At 38.2% G+C, this 14,535-nt stretch overlaps 1 protein-coding gene across 5 annotated transcripts in view; it reads left to right on the top strand.

The window, feature by feature from the left end:
- The window catches only part of DYNC2H1 (dynein cytoplasmic 2 heavy chain 1), a 137,547-nt gene that overhangs the window by 61,431 nt on the left and 61,581 nt on the right, over positions 1 to 14,535 (top strand). For all 5 annotated transcript variants that reach the window (XM_048936129.1, XM_048936118.1, XM_048936159.1 and 2 more), the window contains 7 exons: positions 851 to 1,014; positions 1,864 to 1,983; positions 6,010 to 6,144; positions 6,912 to 7,055; positions 8,816 to 8,905; positions 9,909 to 9,974; positions 13,958 to 14,008. In XM_048936129.1, coding sequence (XP_048792086.1) covers positions 851 to 1,014; positions 1,864 to 1,983; positions 6,010 to 6,144; positions 6,912 to 7,055; positions 8,816 to 8,905; positions 9,909 to 9,974; positions 13,958 to 14,008 — 770 coding nt within the window. The remainder of the gene's footprint in view (positions 1 to 850; positions 1,015 to 1,863; positions 1,984 to 6,009; positions 6,145 to 6,911; positions 7,056 to 8,815; positions 8,906 to 9,908; positions 9,975 to 13,957; positions 14,009 to 14,535) is intronic.

Genomic DNA, 14,535 nt, shown 5'->3' with positions numbered 1-14,535 from the left:
AGCACACTGAGAAATGTAAAAGAAGTATCAGTATAATATAAATTGAAACTGTGACAGCTGGAATTAAAGTGTTTATTTCCTCCTGGATTATAGGAAATGAGTTTGCAGTAAAAAAAAAATTATGAGATATTTCTTAATGGAATATTTCTCTTTTCATCTAATAAGTATATATTCAAGGATCTGTAGTTTTATACTCTTTCTCCATAAGAGTGTCACAGAAAATAATATTTTAATGGAATTATGATTACACAGCAGCATCAAACTTGTAAAAGAAATGTAACAGATTGAGAGATAACCTAATGCTTTGATATCACTCTCAGAAAATACTGAACCTTCTCATTTAGCCAGTGTGTGTGTATGGCAGAAATGATTTTATAGAGTGGTACACCTGTGTGGGAAAGTAAATATGTTTAAATTATGACAGTATTCTTAGACAAAAGAAGAATTATCCAGTGTGTCTTCTGTAAGGCTTTATCTCCTATCATCATTAGAAGATTTCAAATACTTGTTTGTAGTAGCTTTACATAAAGGTGTTTGTTTGTTTGTTTGTTTGTTTTTTACCATTTATGCTTTATTACTGGGTAATAATAATTAAATGAACCTGGTCAATTAAGTATTTTCATCATGTAACTTTCACATGCTATGCTACACTATTCCATTTTTCTGTCTGACAGTGCAGAATAGGTTATGTTCCATCAGTTTTTACTTATTAGTCTTTATAAAAATCATTTATAAATTGCTTGTAAGTTATCTTTTAATCTATTGGTCATAACAAATAATACAAATGCTTACATTTACTCTGTGACCAATCTATAATTATCTGAAAATAATAAGTATTTTTAATTTACAGGACCCCGCTATGCAATACAAATAGGTGAAAAAATGATAGATTATAATGAAGAGTTCCGTCTTTTTCTATCAACAAGGAACCCAAATCCCCTCATCCCACCCGATGCTTCTTCTGTTGTTATGGAAGTCAACTTTACCACAACAGGAAGTGGCTTAAGAGGACAGGTAGGCAATTAAAACAATATCTATGTATGTTTATATATATATATAGATAATGAACATTCACAGGTACCTCTAGCTTTCGGTAGAAGCTGCATGGTACCAGTTGTGTTAATGGGCATGGAGATATTTTCTAGCATGTAAATAGAACTGGTAAAATCAATGATGATATTAAATTGAAGGTTTAGAATCTTGTTTTTATACACTCTAGGAGCGGGTCCAGTAGAGGGTCACTAAGATGGTCAGAGGGCTGGAGCACCTCTCCTATGAGGAAAGGTTGAGGGAACTGGGCCTTCCAGTACTTGAAGGGAGCATATAAACAGGAGAAGGAATGGCTGTTTATGAAGGTGGATCGAGATAGGACAAGGGGGAATGATTTTAATCTGAGACAGGAGAGGTTTAGGTTAGATTTTAGGAGGAAGTTTTTCACACAGACGGTGGTGACGCACTGGAACAGGTTGCCCAAGGAGGCTGTGGATGCCCCATCCCTGGAGGCATTCAAGGCCAGGCTGGATGTGGCTCTGGGCAGCCTGGTCTGGTGGTTGGCAGCCCTGAACGTAGGAGGGGGTTGAAACTAGGTGATCATTGTGATCCTTTTCAACCAGGCCAGTCTATAATTCTATGATATAAGTAGTAAGTCCAATAAAGAAAACAGAAACTGTCTCACTGACTTCAGTTACAAGAGATTAATCACTAAGTTTCTCTTTTCTTACAAACTCTTGGAAGTCCGCTTTCAAAAATATAGACTACACACTGCTATACGGTTGATGTGTATATATTATGCTATATTGCAGTTAATATATATAATGAAATATTCCAACATTCCCTACCAAGTAAAATAATCTTTTTTTTTAGCTTCTGGCTTTAACCATTCAGCATGAAAAGCCTGATTTGGAAGAGCAGAAGACAAAGCTGTTACAACAAGAAGAAGAGAAGAAGATACAACTAGCTAAGCTTGAGGAATCTCTTTTGGAGGTAAAATAATGTTACCTGCTGTATCTGCTAGAATGATAATGTAGTTTTGATATTTTTATATGTTTAAACAAAGAAGGTGAAAGTATTAGAATAAAGATCCCTCTGAATTTTTGTTCTGATAATATAAAAGTGTTATTTGTCTGGGAGAAAAAAGATGATAATTATATATGTCCATCTTGAAGTTGTAAGATTTCAGTACATTAAACAGAGTCAAAGGTTGCCAAATTTCAGGGAGTAACAGATGCCTGAGGAGTTTGCAATAAAAAGTGTACAGTATTAACACCAGGGCTAGTTTCAGATTTGGCATTCCTGATAGCACTAAAATCAGAGTATTCTTTGATATTGAAGGGACTAACCTAAAGCTCAGTAGAAACTGACTGGCACTGCATTGATTTTTTTAAAAAGAATTCAATGGTTGAGTCATTGAGCTAAATTCACATTAATCCTAAAGCAGCATAAAAAATCTTATCTGAAGTACTGTAATGGTTTTCTTCCCAAAACCGCGGGGTAGCAGCATGCATGCTGCGGCATCTCTTAGCTTATTCTGATTCCTTAGTGCAAAATCAAACGCCATGAAGAAACAAATAGTCTTGTCCAAGTCTCCAGCTAGGTAACTACATGAATCTCTACATCTAAATGTCCTGATGTGCTGTTAGGAAATACTGATATGGCTTCTAAGACTTGCCAGTTTTTAAGACTTGCAAACTGGCTGCAAAAAACAGGGTGTCATATTTTGGAAATACTGTTTTTCACTTAAAATACAGTATGCAGTCTTCATTCAGTTGAGCAGATCTGAATCTTTGAAGCATTGTTGCTGGATTATTTGTTCATGACTGAGACAAATGCTTGAAAAGGAAAAATGATTATTTACTGTATAATAATCATTTTAATTTTAAAATGTTAGGTGAGCATTGTAATAAAGTGTGGAAAAATCATATCACAGGAACACCAAGGTTAGAAAAGACCTACAAGATCATTCCAGTCCAACCATCCACCTATCACCAATAGTACTCACTAAACCATGCCCTTCAACACAAAATCCATTCCTTGAGCACCTCCAGTGGTCTGTGTCTCCACCCCCTCCCTGGGCAGTCCATTCCATTGCCTGACCACTCTCTCAGAGATCATGCATCTTTTTGTTCTTTTTCCCCTTGGCTGTCCTTGCAAATCACAGAGTCACAGAATCACCCGGGTTGGAAGGGACCCCAAGGATCATGTAGTTCCAACCCCCCTGCCTAGCAGGGCCACCAAACATACATATTCAGATCAGGTTGCCCAGGACCCCGTCCAACCTGGCCTTAAACACGTCCAAGGACGGGGCATCCACAACCTCCCTGGGCAGCCCGTTCCAGGGCCTAACCACTCTCCTAGTAAAGAACTTCCCCCTAACATCCAACCTAAATCTTCCCTCCTTCAACTTAAAACCATTTCCCCTAGTCCTGCTATTGTCAGCCCTTTTGAAGAGTTTACTCCCCTCCTGGGTGTAGGTTCCCTTCAGGTATTGATAGGCTGCAATGAGGTCACCCCGCAGCCTTCTCTTCTCCAGGCTGAACAAGCCCAACTCCCTCAGCCTGTCCTCATAGGGGAGGTGCTCCAGCCCCCTGATCATCTTAGTCGCCCTCCTCTGGACCCTTTCCAAAATCTCAATGTCTTTCTTGTACTGAGGGCTCCACACCTGGACACAGTACTCCAGATGGGGCCTCACAAGAGCCGAGTAGAGAGGGACAATCACCTCCCTGTCCCTGCTGGCCACCCCTCTCCTGATGGAGCCCAGGATCCCATTTGCCTTTCGAGCTGCCAGAGCGCACTGCTGGCTCATGTTCAGTCTCTCGTCCATCAGGACCCCCAGGTCCTTCTCTGCCGAGCTGCTCTCAAGGACCACTCCTCCCAGCCTGTACAGGTGCCTGGAGTTCTTCCGGCCCAAATGCAAAACCCTGCACTTTGCCGTGTTGAACCTCATCAGGTTCACCCGAGCCCAGCCCTCCAGCCTGTCGAGGTCCCTCTGAATGGCATCCCTTCCTTCCACCGTATCAACCGCACCACTCAGCTTGGTGTCGTCAGCAAACTTGCTGAGGGTGCACTCAATTCCCTCATCGATGTCATTAATAAAGATGTTAAAGAGCACCGGTCCCAAGACAGACCCTTGGGGGACACCACTTGTTACCGGCCTCCACCTGGACATAGAGCCATTGACCACCACCCTCTGTCTGCGGCCTTTCAACCAATTGCTTATCCATCGGGTCGTCCACCCATCAAATCCACTTCCCTCCAATTTGGAGATGAGGATGTGGTGGGGGACCATGTTAAAGGCCTTGCTCAGGTCCAGGTAAATGACATCGGTCGCCTTCCCTTCATCCACCAATGCCGTCACTCCATCATAGAAGGCCACAAGATTAGTTAGGCATGACCTTCCTTTGGTGAAGCCGTGCTGGCTGTCTCGGATCACATGCTCATTCTTTATGTGACCGAGCATGTTGTCCAGGAGGATCTGTTCCATGATCTTCCCAGGCACGGAGGTGAGACTCACCGGCCTGTAGTTCCCCGGGTCCTCCCTGCTCCCCTTCTTGTATATGGGAGTGACGTGACCCTTCCTCCAGTCGTCCGGGACCTCACCTGACAGCCACGACTTCTCAAATATGATGGAGAGCGGCTCGGCAACCACCTCAGCCAGCTCCTTCAGGACCCTGGGATGCACGCCATCCGGCCCCATAGACTTGTATTCATTCAGTCTAAGGAGGCACTCTCGGACTTGCTCTGCCCTTACAGTGGGGAGGGATTTACCTCCTTGGTCCCCACATAGAGGTTTGGTGATGCAGGGTTCAGGGACGTGAAAAAGACTAGAATCCTGGCCACCAGTGAAGACCGAGGTGAAGAACTCATTCAGCACCTCAGCTTTCTCTTCATCTGTTGAAGCCAGTTCTCCTTTTAAATTAACCAAAGTAGGTACGCCCGTTTTGGCCTGTCTCTTCTGGGCAATGTACCTGTAGAAGGTTTTCTTATTGTTTTTCACGTCCCTTGTCAAGTTCAGTTCTGCCTGCGCCTTGGCTTCCCTGATCCCACGTCTGCAAGTCCGGACGGCATTCCTGTACTCTTCCCAGGTGACACAGCCTTGTTTCCAGAGCTTGTACACCCCTTTCTTCGCCCTCAGTTCTCTCAGCAGGTCCTTGCTGAGCCATGCCGGTTTCCTACCTCGCCTGCCCACTTTCTTATTCAAATCATGGTATTAAGGTGTTTTCGTGGCATAATTAATTAATTTAGTTGCATTTATATTTACTGGATAATTTCAGGAAAAAAAAAAGTTGAACTGTCTAATGTGTCAAACCCATTTAGTTTTCCCTTTCAGTTGAAGCATGACAATGAAATGTAACTGACAAGAAGTCAATTTCAGGTTGTTATATGACAAATTGTTCTGAAGTGTATCTACTGAAAACTAAGTTAAAAAAAAAAAAATCAAAACCCAAAACAATTAAATGGTAAGGAATCATTCATTTTCCCTGCCCTTACTAGATATGCAACTGTTTGGAGAGAACTCAGAAAAGAGGAGGGTCAATTATGAGGATGTTGAAGGGATCTCTGATTACAAAACTGAAAATATTCATCATTCATCTCTCAGTTTGTATGGATAGTTCTGTTTTTTGAGGGAGAAAGAATTTGAGTACAGCAAGTAAATGCAAGTAGCCAATTTCAGGTTAAATTGGCAGTAAAATAGAAATTAACAACATTTTTGATTTGTATTTCCTGTAGGGATGTTGGTGCAGAAAAATCTGATAATAGAAATTCTCAGAAGCTTACTGGCAGCTTGTGTTCTGAATTTGGCAGTCTGGATTTTGAGTTTGGTCTTAGGTTGTATTTTCTGTCCTTCATTGGTACAACATGCCAGTTCTTGAGTAAACTACCTGTACCCTTAGTGCAATCAGGGCTTCAGAAGTGTATTTGTCAGCTTTCAAAATGGTTATGTTACAGGTTTTACAGGTGTTTTTATTTTACATAGTGTGTAACGTAGGTGACTTTTTATTTTGTTTGCAGACACTGGCAACATCACAAGGCAATATACTAGAAAATAAAGATCTGATTGAATCTTTGAATCAGACTAAAGCAAGTAGTGCACTCATCCAAGAAGCACTTGCTGAATCTCATAGACTTCAGAGTTCCCTTGATCAGGTAGAAAAAACATTTAGTTTTTCTATTGCTTTTTTTTCTCTGCTAAAAATAGCAATCTTGTGTATATATAGATTACAGGAGAATAAAATCAGTGCCACACTGAATTTGTCCTGTGACGTAAGAGATGCAGAAATGCAGAAAGCATTTTCAATACTTAAAATTCCTTTGTTTTACATGTGGTCAATATCTGTACAATTAAAAGTCTGCCTGTTTGAATTCAAGAAATTTTTCCCAAAGGCCCATTGGCTGTCACTGGATTTTTATTTTATTTCTTTTTTTGCCACTGGCTTCTGCGAATATGACTGACTTTCAAGGCTCGTGTGGACATTCTTATTTAATGAATCTCTCAGTACTGCAAAAATGTAGTTAATTGGTGGTACAATACTTGTACTTGGTACAAGTGTTTTTCCTGTTACATTTTTCTCCTGTTTGCTCTGTTTTGTATTTGTTACTAAGCTTTGGGAAGGGCTCTCTGGTGGATGGGGAACCTCAGTGCCCCTAGATTAATTTCCAAGACATTCTTCACAACTTAAAGAACTTTCTAGAAAAATGTTTTTTGATATGTTTAGAAGCTAAAAGACAGCGCAGAAGTCTCGAGTGCCAAGTAAAGACAGTGTGCCTCGGCTTGAAAAGTCAGAAAGTATTGTTTTCTCAAGCAGTGAATCATATGGATGTTTCTTCAGTAGCACCAATAAATGTGTATGTAATAGCCAATAGATGGCAGTAATGTACTGTTTTTATGATATCTGTATTTTTTTTATCCACAGGAGAGGAATGCATATCTCCCTTTAGCTGAGAGTGCTAGCAAGATGTACTTCATTATCTCTGACTTGTCCAAAATTAATAATATGTACCGTTTTAGTTTGGCGGCGTTCCTCCAGCTTTTCCAAAGAGCACTGCAAAGTGAACAGGTTTGTTCTCTTTTCCTAAAGCTTTGTGTGCTGCAGATGCATCGATCTGCTTTCATCTTCAGAATTTTTTAGTTGGACAGTTTTAGAGAACAATGTATAATAAGTAGAGATGCTGAACTGTTATGCTTTACGTATTCAGAATAGATGCACAGGAATTTTTTATGGTTATAATTTTATGATTTTTAATGTAGTTTATGTTACATATGAATTGTAAAATTGCTGAGCCTTTTGAGAACAAGCTCTTATTTTAATTTCAGTCTTGCTCTTTGTCTAAGGTGAGTTAGGAATATAACTTCATTTAAACAAAACTTTCAGTAGTGAGCTAATATCTAAATAAAGCTAATTCTGTCTACAAGGGGTAGAATAAGAAAATGTCTGTATCAATGTTCTATATCATCAAATTATTTGAAGGAAGATCTAAACTTTGTGTGTTGTTATATAAATTTTTAGGCATGCATGTCTGACTGAAAATGTCATTTTTACATTTCCTTCTTCTCAAGGCCATTACATTTTTCTTACTGAAGTGCAGAACTGTGGATTCATCCCTCGTCACCTCACTCTTTAGGCCAAAAATGCACACTGATTAATGATTTGCTATGTTCTTATTCAATATCTCCAAAATTCATCTTCTCTTGGTTCCTACTTGAGAACTGCATTTACTGGCCTTTTATCATGTAACTTTTGGGTTCCCCTTTACACTGATGTCTCTGCTTACAACTTCACTTTAGCTACAACCATGAGTAGAGACATGCCTCCAATGATGCACTCTTGCCTTCATTAAAGCTCTCCACCTATTTCTTCTTTTCCCCACCATGAGGTTTCTAATTCCTTGTTCTTTTTTTTCACACGTTTTTGTAATTTCTTTCCTGGTTATTATATTAACCCTTATAATGCTCAGCTTCTGTTTTTGTCAGTCACATCCACCTCCACTTTCTTCCTGTTTTCTTTGCCTCTGTCCACTTCTGCATTTTCCCCCTACAGTCTTCTAGAAATTGGGAAGATGCTAGTCAAAGCAACTTGTGAATCCACATTGCCCCTTCTTTTTGTAAGTACATCTCTTTCAGTTTCAGCAAGGTAGAAAGGAACTTCTTTCAGATGAACCTCACAGTACCTGTAATGCCTCTGTCCCTTTTCTTTTTTTCTTTGCTTCTTCTTTTTTTTTTTTCTTGTTGTAGTTGGTCTTTTAGTCTGTAAGTTTTTATGGAGAGATTATGTTTACTATTTTCTACACTGCTTAGTTAATTTGAGCCAAATATTGGCTGCAAATCTAGTTAATACATTTAATATCAACATACTTGTATAGAAATTGTCTAAAAATATAATACAAATTTTACCAAGAGCCATGAAACATCCAGGATATTGATAAATTAGAGCAAAAGAGATATTTTCTTTTCTTATGTTTACTGTAGGTATAATGTAGAATGACATTCACAGTCAGATAATTCAAGTCTGTCATGGAGTTAACTAGATCAATCTATGCCTGTGACAGGGGGCAGTAGGCCCCTGTGCCACCTGGCCCCCAAAAATGGAAAGGATAAGTGAAAGGGGTAGGGAGATGGGATGTAATTATACACTACTTTATTTCTCAGCATGAACTTTACATTTTGTCATGTTTTACTGGTAGCTACAAGTGAACTCAATAGTATGTTTTTAGAGATTATGAGTGTCACAGAGTCCAGATAATTTATGTCATTCCAACGGAAATTCACTTGTTTTTTTCACTTCCACACGAATTTTAGAAATCAAAACTTTGTTTTTAGGATTCAAGCAATACTGATGAAAGAATCGAGTCACTTATTTACACATTGAAACATACAGTGTATGAATATGTGTGCCGTTGTTTGTTTAAGGTAAGACTGTATTCTTCTGGAAACTTTTCTGTTTCATCTTATTTCTTCTGTTTCCCACATATGAGTGTTTGACCTAGTTATCATTGTAAGGCATTGTGTGCTTGTTTTTATGCTTGTTTGAAAGGAAACAAAAAAAAATACCAAACAAACTCAAACAACAGACATTGTAGTATTCTACTTTCTCTTTTCATCTCTGCCCCAAATCCCTACCTGTTAGCTTGTTTGTTTCCATCTGTTTTCTTGTTTGTCTATATAATGCTCTTAAAGTTGTGTTCACTCAATATCTGCTTCAGATGGCTTTTCTTACTTCTTGGAAAATCTAGGATAGATACACCTCTCACTTTCATTTTTATTTTCAAATGGGGCAATCATAACAGGAGGTGTTTGTGTTATAGTCCTAGGCTGACAAAGACATAATAAATCTGCACAGACCATCTGACCAGTAGTATAAATATTGCAAGTCTGAAGCTTGAGAGGTGAGAATAAAGAGATCTTGGAAGATTTTACTCCTAAAAATCTAACAGCCCTACACTGGGGATGCAGAAGTAGCAGCATTTGTAAGGATTTTGATTGATCAATGTTCAGGTGGAATCTTACGGAATACTGATAATTTAAAGTCTTTATTTGAATTTATGACTGTGAAGCCTTCCAATAAGTCATCAGATCTTTTGAATGCTGAAAGGCACACTATTTGTATATGTCAGAAAAGATGGAATATTTCAAAGCCTGAGTACAGATTGGAGATTTATAATATGGAAGTTTTTCACCTTGGGCGATCGGGCTGGAGGTTGGAAGATGTTGAAAGTGTATAGTTATCATGCAGCTCGACTAATGATCAATCCACTTTAGTTTTCTGATCTGATAGTGGTCTCAGAGAACAAATAAAAGTGATCAGCAATCTGCTGCTAATTCTGCCTGTTATCTGTGTGAGATTTTAATGACAACTGAGGTATAAGGGTGATTTCTGATGAACATGCAATTGTTTTTTTTTCCTTTTATTCAGGCTGATCAGTTAATGTTTGCTCTACATTTTGTACGAGGAATGCACCCTGAACTCTTTCAAGAGAATGTAAGTGCTAGAGAAGAAAATCTGCAAGTGATTAACATGTGATGAAACATTAACATTTACCTAACACGAAATAGGTGGAAGGTTTTTTCAGTATGTATAGGACTCAAAATTTTAGGTTTCTATGTTTCTATTTCTCTATTATAGTTACTTTTAAAAACATCTTGCATGTCAACATTAAATTTATTGGGTTCAAAGTGATGATTACCATTAGAAAGGAAGGTAAACAGTTGCTATTTATATAAGAGACTGAAAATGATGCTTATGGAGAGCTGTTTCAGCTTTTTGTGTGGGTGCTATGTCAGTGCTCCTTCTGTCAAATGGTTATACGTTTATGCATCCTTTCAGTTGAATACAGATATTCCTTCACAAGTACAGGAATGCATACACATCTGCTGTGACTGACCATTGCTTGCACATCCTGCCTTCTGTCAAAATGCAGAAAAGGAGTGCAATACCTAAGGAGAATGTAAAACTCTGATTCTGCAACCTGCTGTTGAAGACACTTTCAGGAAAGCGAAGTAATGATGTTTCAATGTATGCATTTCATCCAATGATTATTAATTGCTTACTGTGTAAGATATCTACAGATTAGAGATCTATTATATTCTCATTTGCCACTAGAACAGGTTCCCCAGGGCAGTAGTCACAGTACCAAGCCTGCTGGAGTTCAAGGGGTGTTCGGACAGTAATCTCAGACACAGGGAATCCCAGATATGTATAAAGACTAGGAGAAGGACTCATTGAGAGCAGCCCTGCTGTGAAGGGACCTGGGGCTTTTGTTGGACAAGAGCCTTTACGTGAGTCAGCTGTTTACACCTGCAGCCTGGAAGACCAACTGTATCCTGGCTGCATCAAAAGAGTGGCCAGCAGGGAGATGGAGTTGATTGTCCCCCTCTACTCTGCCCTCTTGAGGCCCCATCTGGAATTCTCCATCCAGGCCTGGGGCCCCCAGCTACAAGAAGGATGTGGAGCTGTTGGAGCAGGTCCAGAGAACTGCCATGGGAATGAGCACCTGTCCCATGAGAAAGGCTGAGGGAGGTGGGCTTGTGCAGAAGACTCCTGAAAAACCTCATTATAAACAGGAGGGAAATCAACTTTTTTTTATATGGGTAGATAGTGATAGGATAAAAGGAAACAATTTTAAACTAAATTAATGAAGGTACAGGTTAGATGTCAGAGGAATTTTTCTTGGGGAAGGTGGTGAGGTGCTGGAATAGACTGCCCAGAGAAGCTGTGGATGCCTCATCCCTGGAGGTGTTGAAGGCCATGTTGGGTGGGTCCCTGGTCAACCTGACCTGGTACTTGTTTTTGTGATTGGCAACCCAGCCCACAGCAGGGGAATTGGAACTAGGTGATTTTTGAGGTCCCTTCCACCCAAAGCTGTTCTATGATTCTGTGATTCTTAGGGAGGAATGATACTTCATCCTTGAATGTTTTATATTTTGGATACCATACTGGGATCCATTTGGTAAAAATTCAAACCACGTGTACTAAAAATGTCTGTCTATTCAATTTTTAGGCAAAGGTAACATTATTAGCATATTCACAAAAAGATTAGGGATGTCATATGGTGTTTTAATTTATAGCAGTCTGAAAGAGACCTAGTGGAATTCCTCACTTGGGGAAAGTTACTATTCTTTAGAGGGTACCCTTCTCCCATGAAAACTGCAGCAGAGTTTAGGTACTGCTAATTCGTATTTCTATAGAGCAGCCCTTTTCCCAGTATAAGAATATTTCTCTGCTAGGGTGTTAGATTAATTCTGAAGGCTGATTAGTGTGAGTCACCATTTAATTATCTGAACTACCTACAGAATGGTGATACAGAGCCTGCAAGGACATGGTTTTCTGAAGTAGAAGCTGGAGTCCAGAGGAGTGTCAAATTTCAGGAGATGTCAGCTTGCTGGAGAAAATTCCAGTAAAAGGAAGAAGATGAAAATCACAGAATAAATTTGAAGGAAGTAACAGAACTTCACTGTTTAAAAAATGTGAATTTAGTGAACAAGCTTGAAACTTTTTGATGCTATGAATGCAGCGCAGTTTTGTTGGAGATGTATGGATTTACCTATGAAATCCCATTGTCCTTGGGATTCATTTCTGCAATGAAAATACCTGCTGAAAATAACTAACTTACCTTTTTATTAGTAAATCATTTCCTTTTCATTAAGAGAACTTCCCTAACTCATCTACATTACTTATCTTTAGCATCTGAATAAAACCTGTTTTATCTTTCTAATCCTTGAGGGTTACAGAAAGGGTTGCTAAGCACTGGAATAGGCTCCCCAGGGAGCTGGCTGAGTCAGCATCACTGGATGTGTTTAAAAATCGTTTGAATATGGTGCTCAGGGACGTGATTTAGCAGAGGATTGCTAAGAGTTAGGGTAGTATGGTTAGGTGGTGGTTAGACTTGATTATCTTTAAGGTCCTTTCCAGCCTGAGCAATTTTATAATTCTATGATAAACTTATGAAGGTAGCAATCTGCAAGTTTTCTAAACTAAACTAGAGCCTAGCTGGGAGGCTTTTTAAGCATTTGTAAGTATTGATTTTTTTTATTGAATGCTGTTGTTTAGCATACATTTCCACTAGCTGTTAGAGTTCTTTACTAGCTTAACATAACGAGGTTGCATACAAGAAACTTTCCTGCATACTCAAGTATCCAAGTATCTCAGTACTCAAGAATCAAATATCATTAATCCTCTTACTTGATTGAAATAATATTTTTTTCGTTAAATTGCTTCAACAGGAGTGCTTGTGCAAAATGTTTATTGAGGAAAATTAAGCTAAAGAGGTTATTTTTAAATGCTTTATCCGTTAAAACTTTAATGTGGTGAGAGTAGAAGTTGCTGTGCTTCTAGAGAGTTCTGTATTCTTCAGTATTTACCGCAGTAGTGAAAAATTTTATAGTACAATGTTTATGAAGATGCAAGGCATTCTAATGTTAAGACATTTGTCTTTCTTCATTAATATGTATAGGTTTTTCTGAGATAGCTTTACATATCAGCTCTACATCTAACTATTTTTACTTTTCTATGTAAAGACATTATGTAATATTATAAAACTACGGAGGCTTCATGTATTCTTCCTGTATGTGTGTTTTCTTTATTAATAGGAAAATATCATAAATTATAATTGTAAGAGAGGGTTTATTCAATTTGCATCTAGATCGGTGGGTGCAAAAAGATATGCTAGAGTCTATATCAGTAGTTCTAGTTGATTGATGTTTTTATTTGGGATGTTACTACTGTCTGTAAAACAAAAAAAGAAAGTTTATGTGATTTGTAGATGCTGCTGATGCAAATTTTCAATACTCTGAAGATTTATTAATGTATTTTTTTACCATCTCCAAGTGCAGGATTATATTATTTCTGGTATTCTTTTGAAATTTTTAACTAAGATCTTAAAATGATTAAAAACTTCATTCCTGTCTAGAAATACAGGGTCTGAAGGATTTATTACACATAGATGCAAGCAAGATTACCCCTTTCCTAATGCAGCCGAATGTTCGTAATACCAAGCTATAATACTAGATATTCATCTTATTCTACTAACTGTATGGTTTGGACACTATGACATGAAACAATACTGAAAGGTGAACTGATAGTTTTCTGTTCTGTGGGCCTTCTGATACCCAGTCAGGCAATATGTGTGTTACTTATCAGCCACGTTACTTCATGCTGGTCTGCATGTGGATGATGTGGGTGGAAACTGTGGGAGTTAAAAACAGAACAAAAACAAAAACTATATGGCTTTTCCTTTTGTTTATTTTCTTGTAAAGCACTGTAATCACTTAATTTGGATTCTGTGAAAGGTAAATACTGCTAATATTATGTGGAGTTTTAAAAATGTTGTATAATTCTTTCAGAATCTAGGCTTTAATTTGTTTATCCTCTAAATAATTTCTGCTTTGCCTGCGTGGTACTACACACTAATTTTTATTCTTCAAGATGTCTGGTGACTGATCTGAGGTGTTCATTTATTCTTGTAGGAATGGGAGACTTTTACAGGTGTGATCATTGGAGACCCCGTAAGAAAATCAGTAAGCTACTTTAATTTGTGTATTTTGAAATAAGAAACATTTAATCTTGTTGTTATACATGAAAAGAACAGATAAATTTTCACATGAATATTATACAGTTTTTTTGAAAATGGTAGTTTTCTGTGCACATCTTTTTTGCCTTTTTTCTTTTTTTTATCCTGTTACCACAATTGCAATTCATTTTATTTAACAGTATGTTTTAAATGCTTTTAACCTCGCTATTGTGACTAAAATAAGTGTTTTTTAATCTCTTTCCCTCAGTATCATACATGAATTGGAGTTTTTGTATGGATTGATGAAATCATCCATATACATTGCTAAATTTGTAGTACATTTTTTAGCAGCCTTAGAGTTCTGCATCTGGAAATATTCTTGCATGTTTTCCTAAGAGACAGCCTAGATTAAGAAACACCTGTTGCATGTTTTTACTGATCATGCTGTAGTTTATTGGGTGTCCCTCAATTATTCTAAGTGTGCATACTTTCTAAATAACCTTCCAGTACAAAAGGGTAGAGAAAGAAAGTGAG

The sequence above is a fragment of the Lagopus muta genome, chromosome 1 (genome assembly GCF_023343835.1).
Source record: "Lagopus muta isolate bLagMut1 chromosome 1, bLagMut1 primary, whole genome shotgun sequence".
NCBI classification, from domain to species: Eukaryota; Metazoa; Chordata; class Aves; order Galliformes; family Phasianidae; genus Lagopus; species Lagopus muta.
This window is presented reverse-complemented; position numbering and strand designations above follow the sequence as displayed.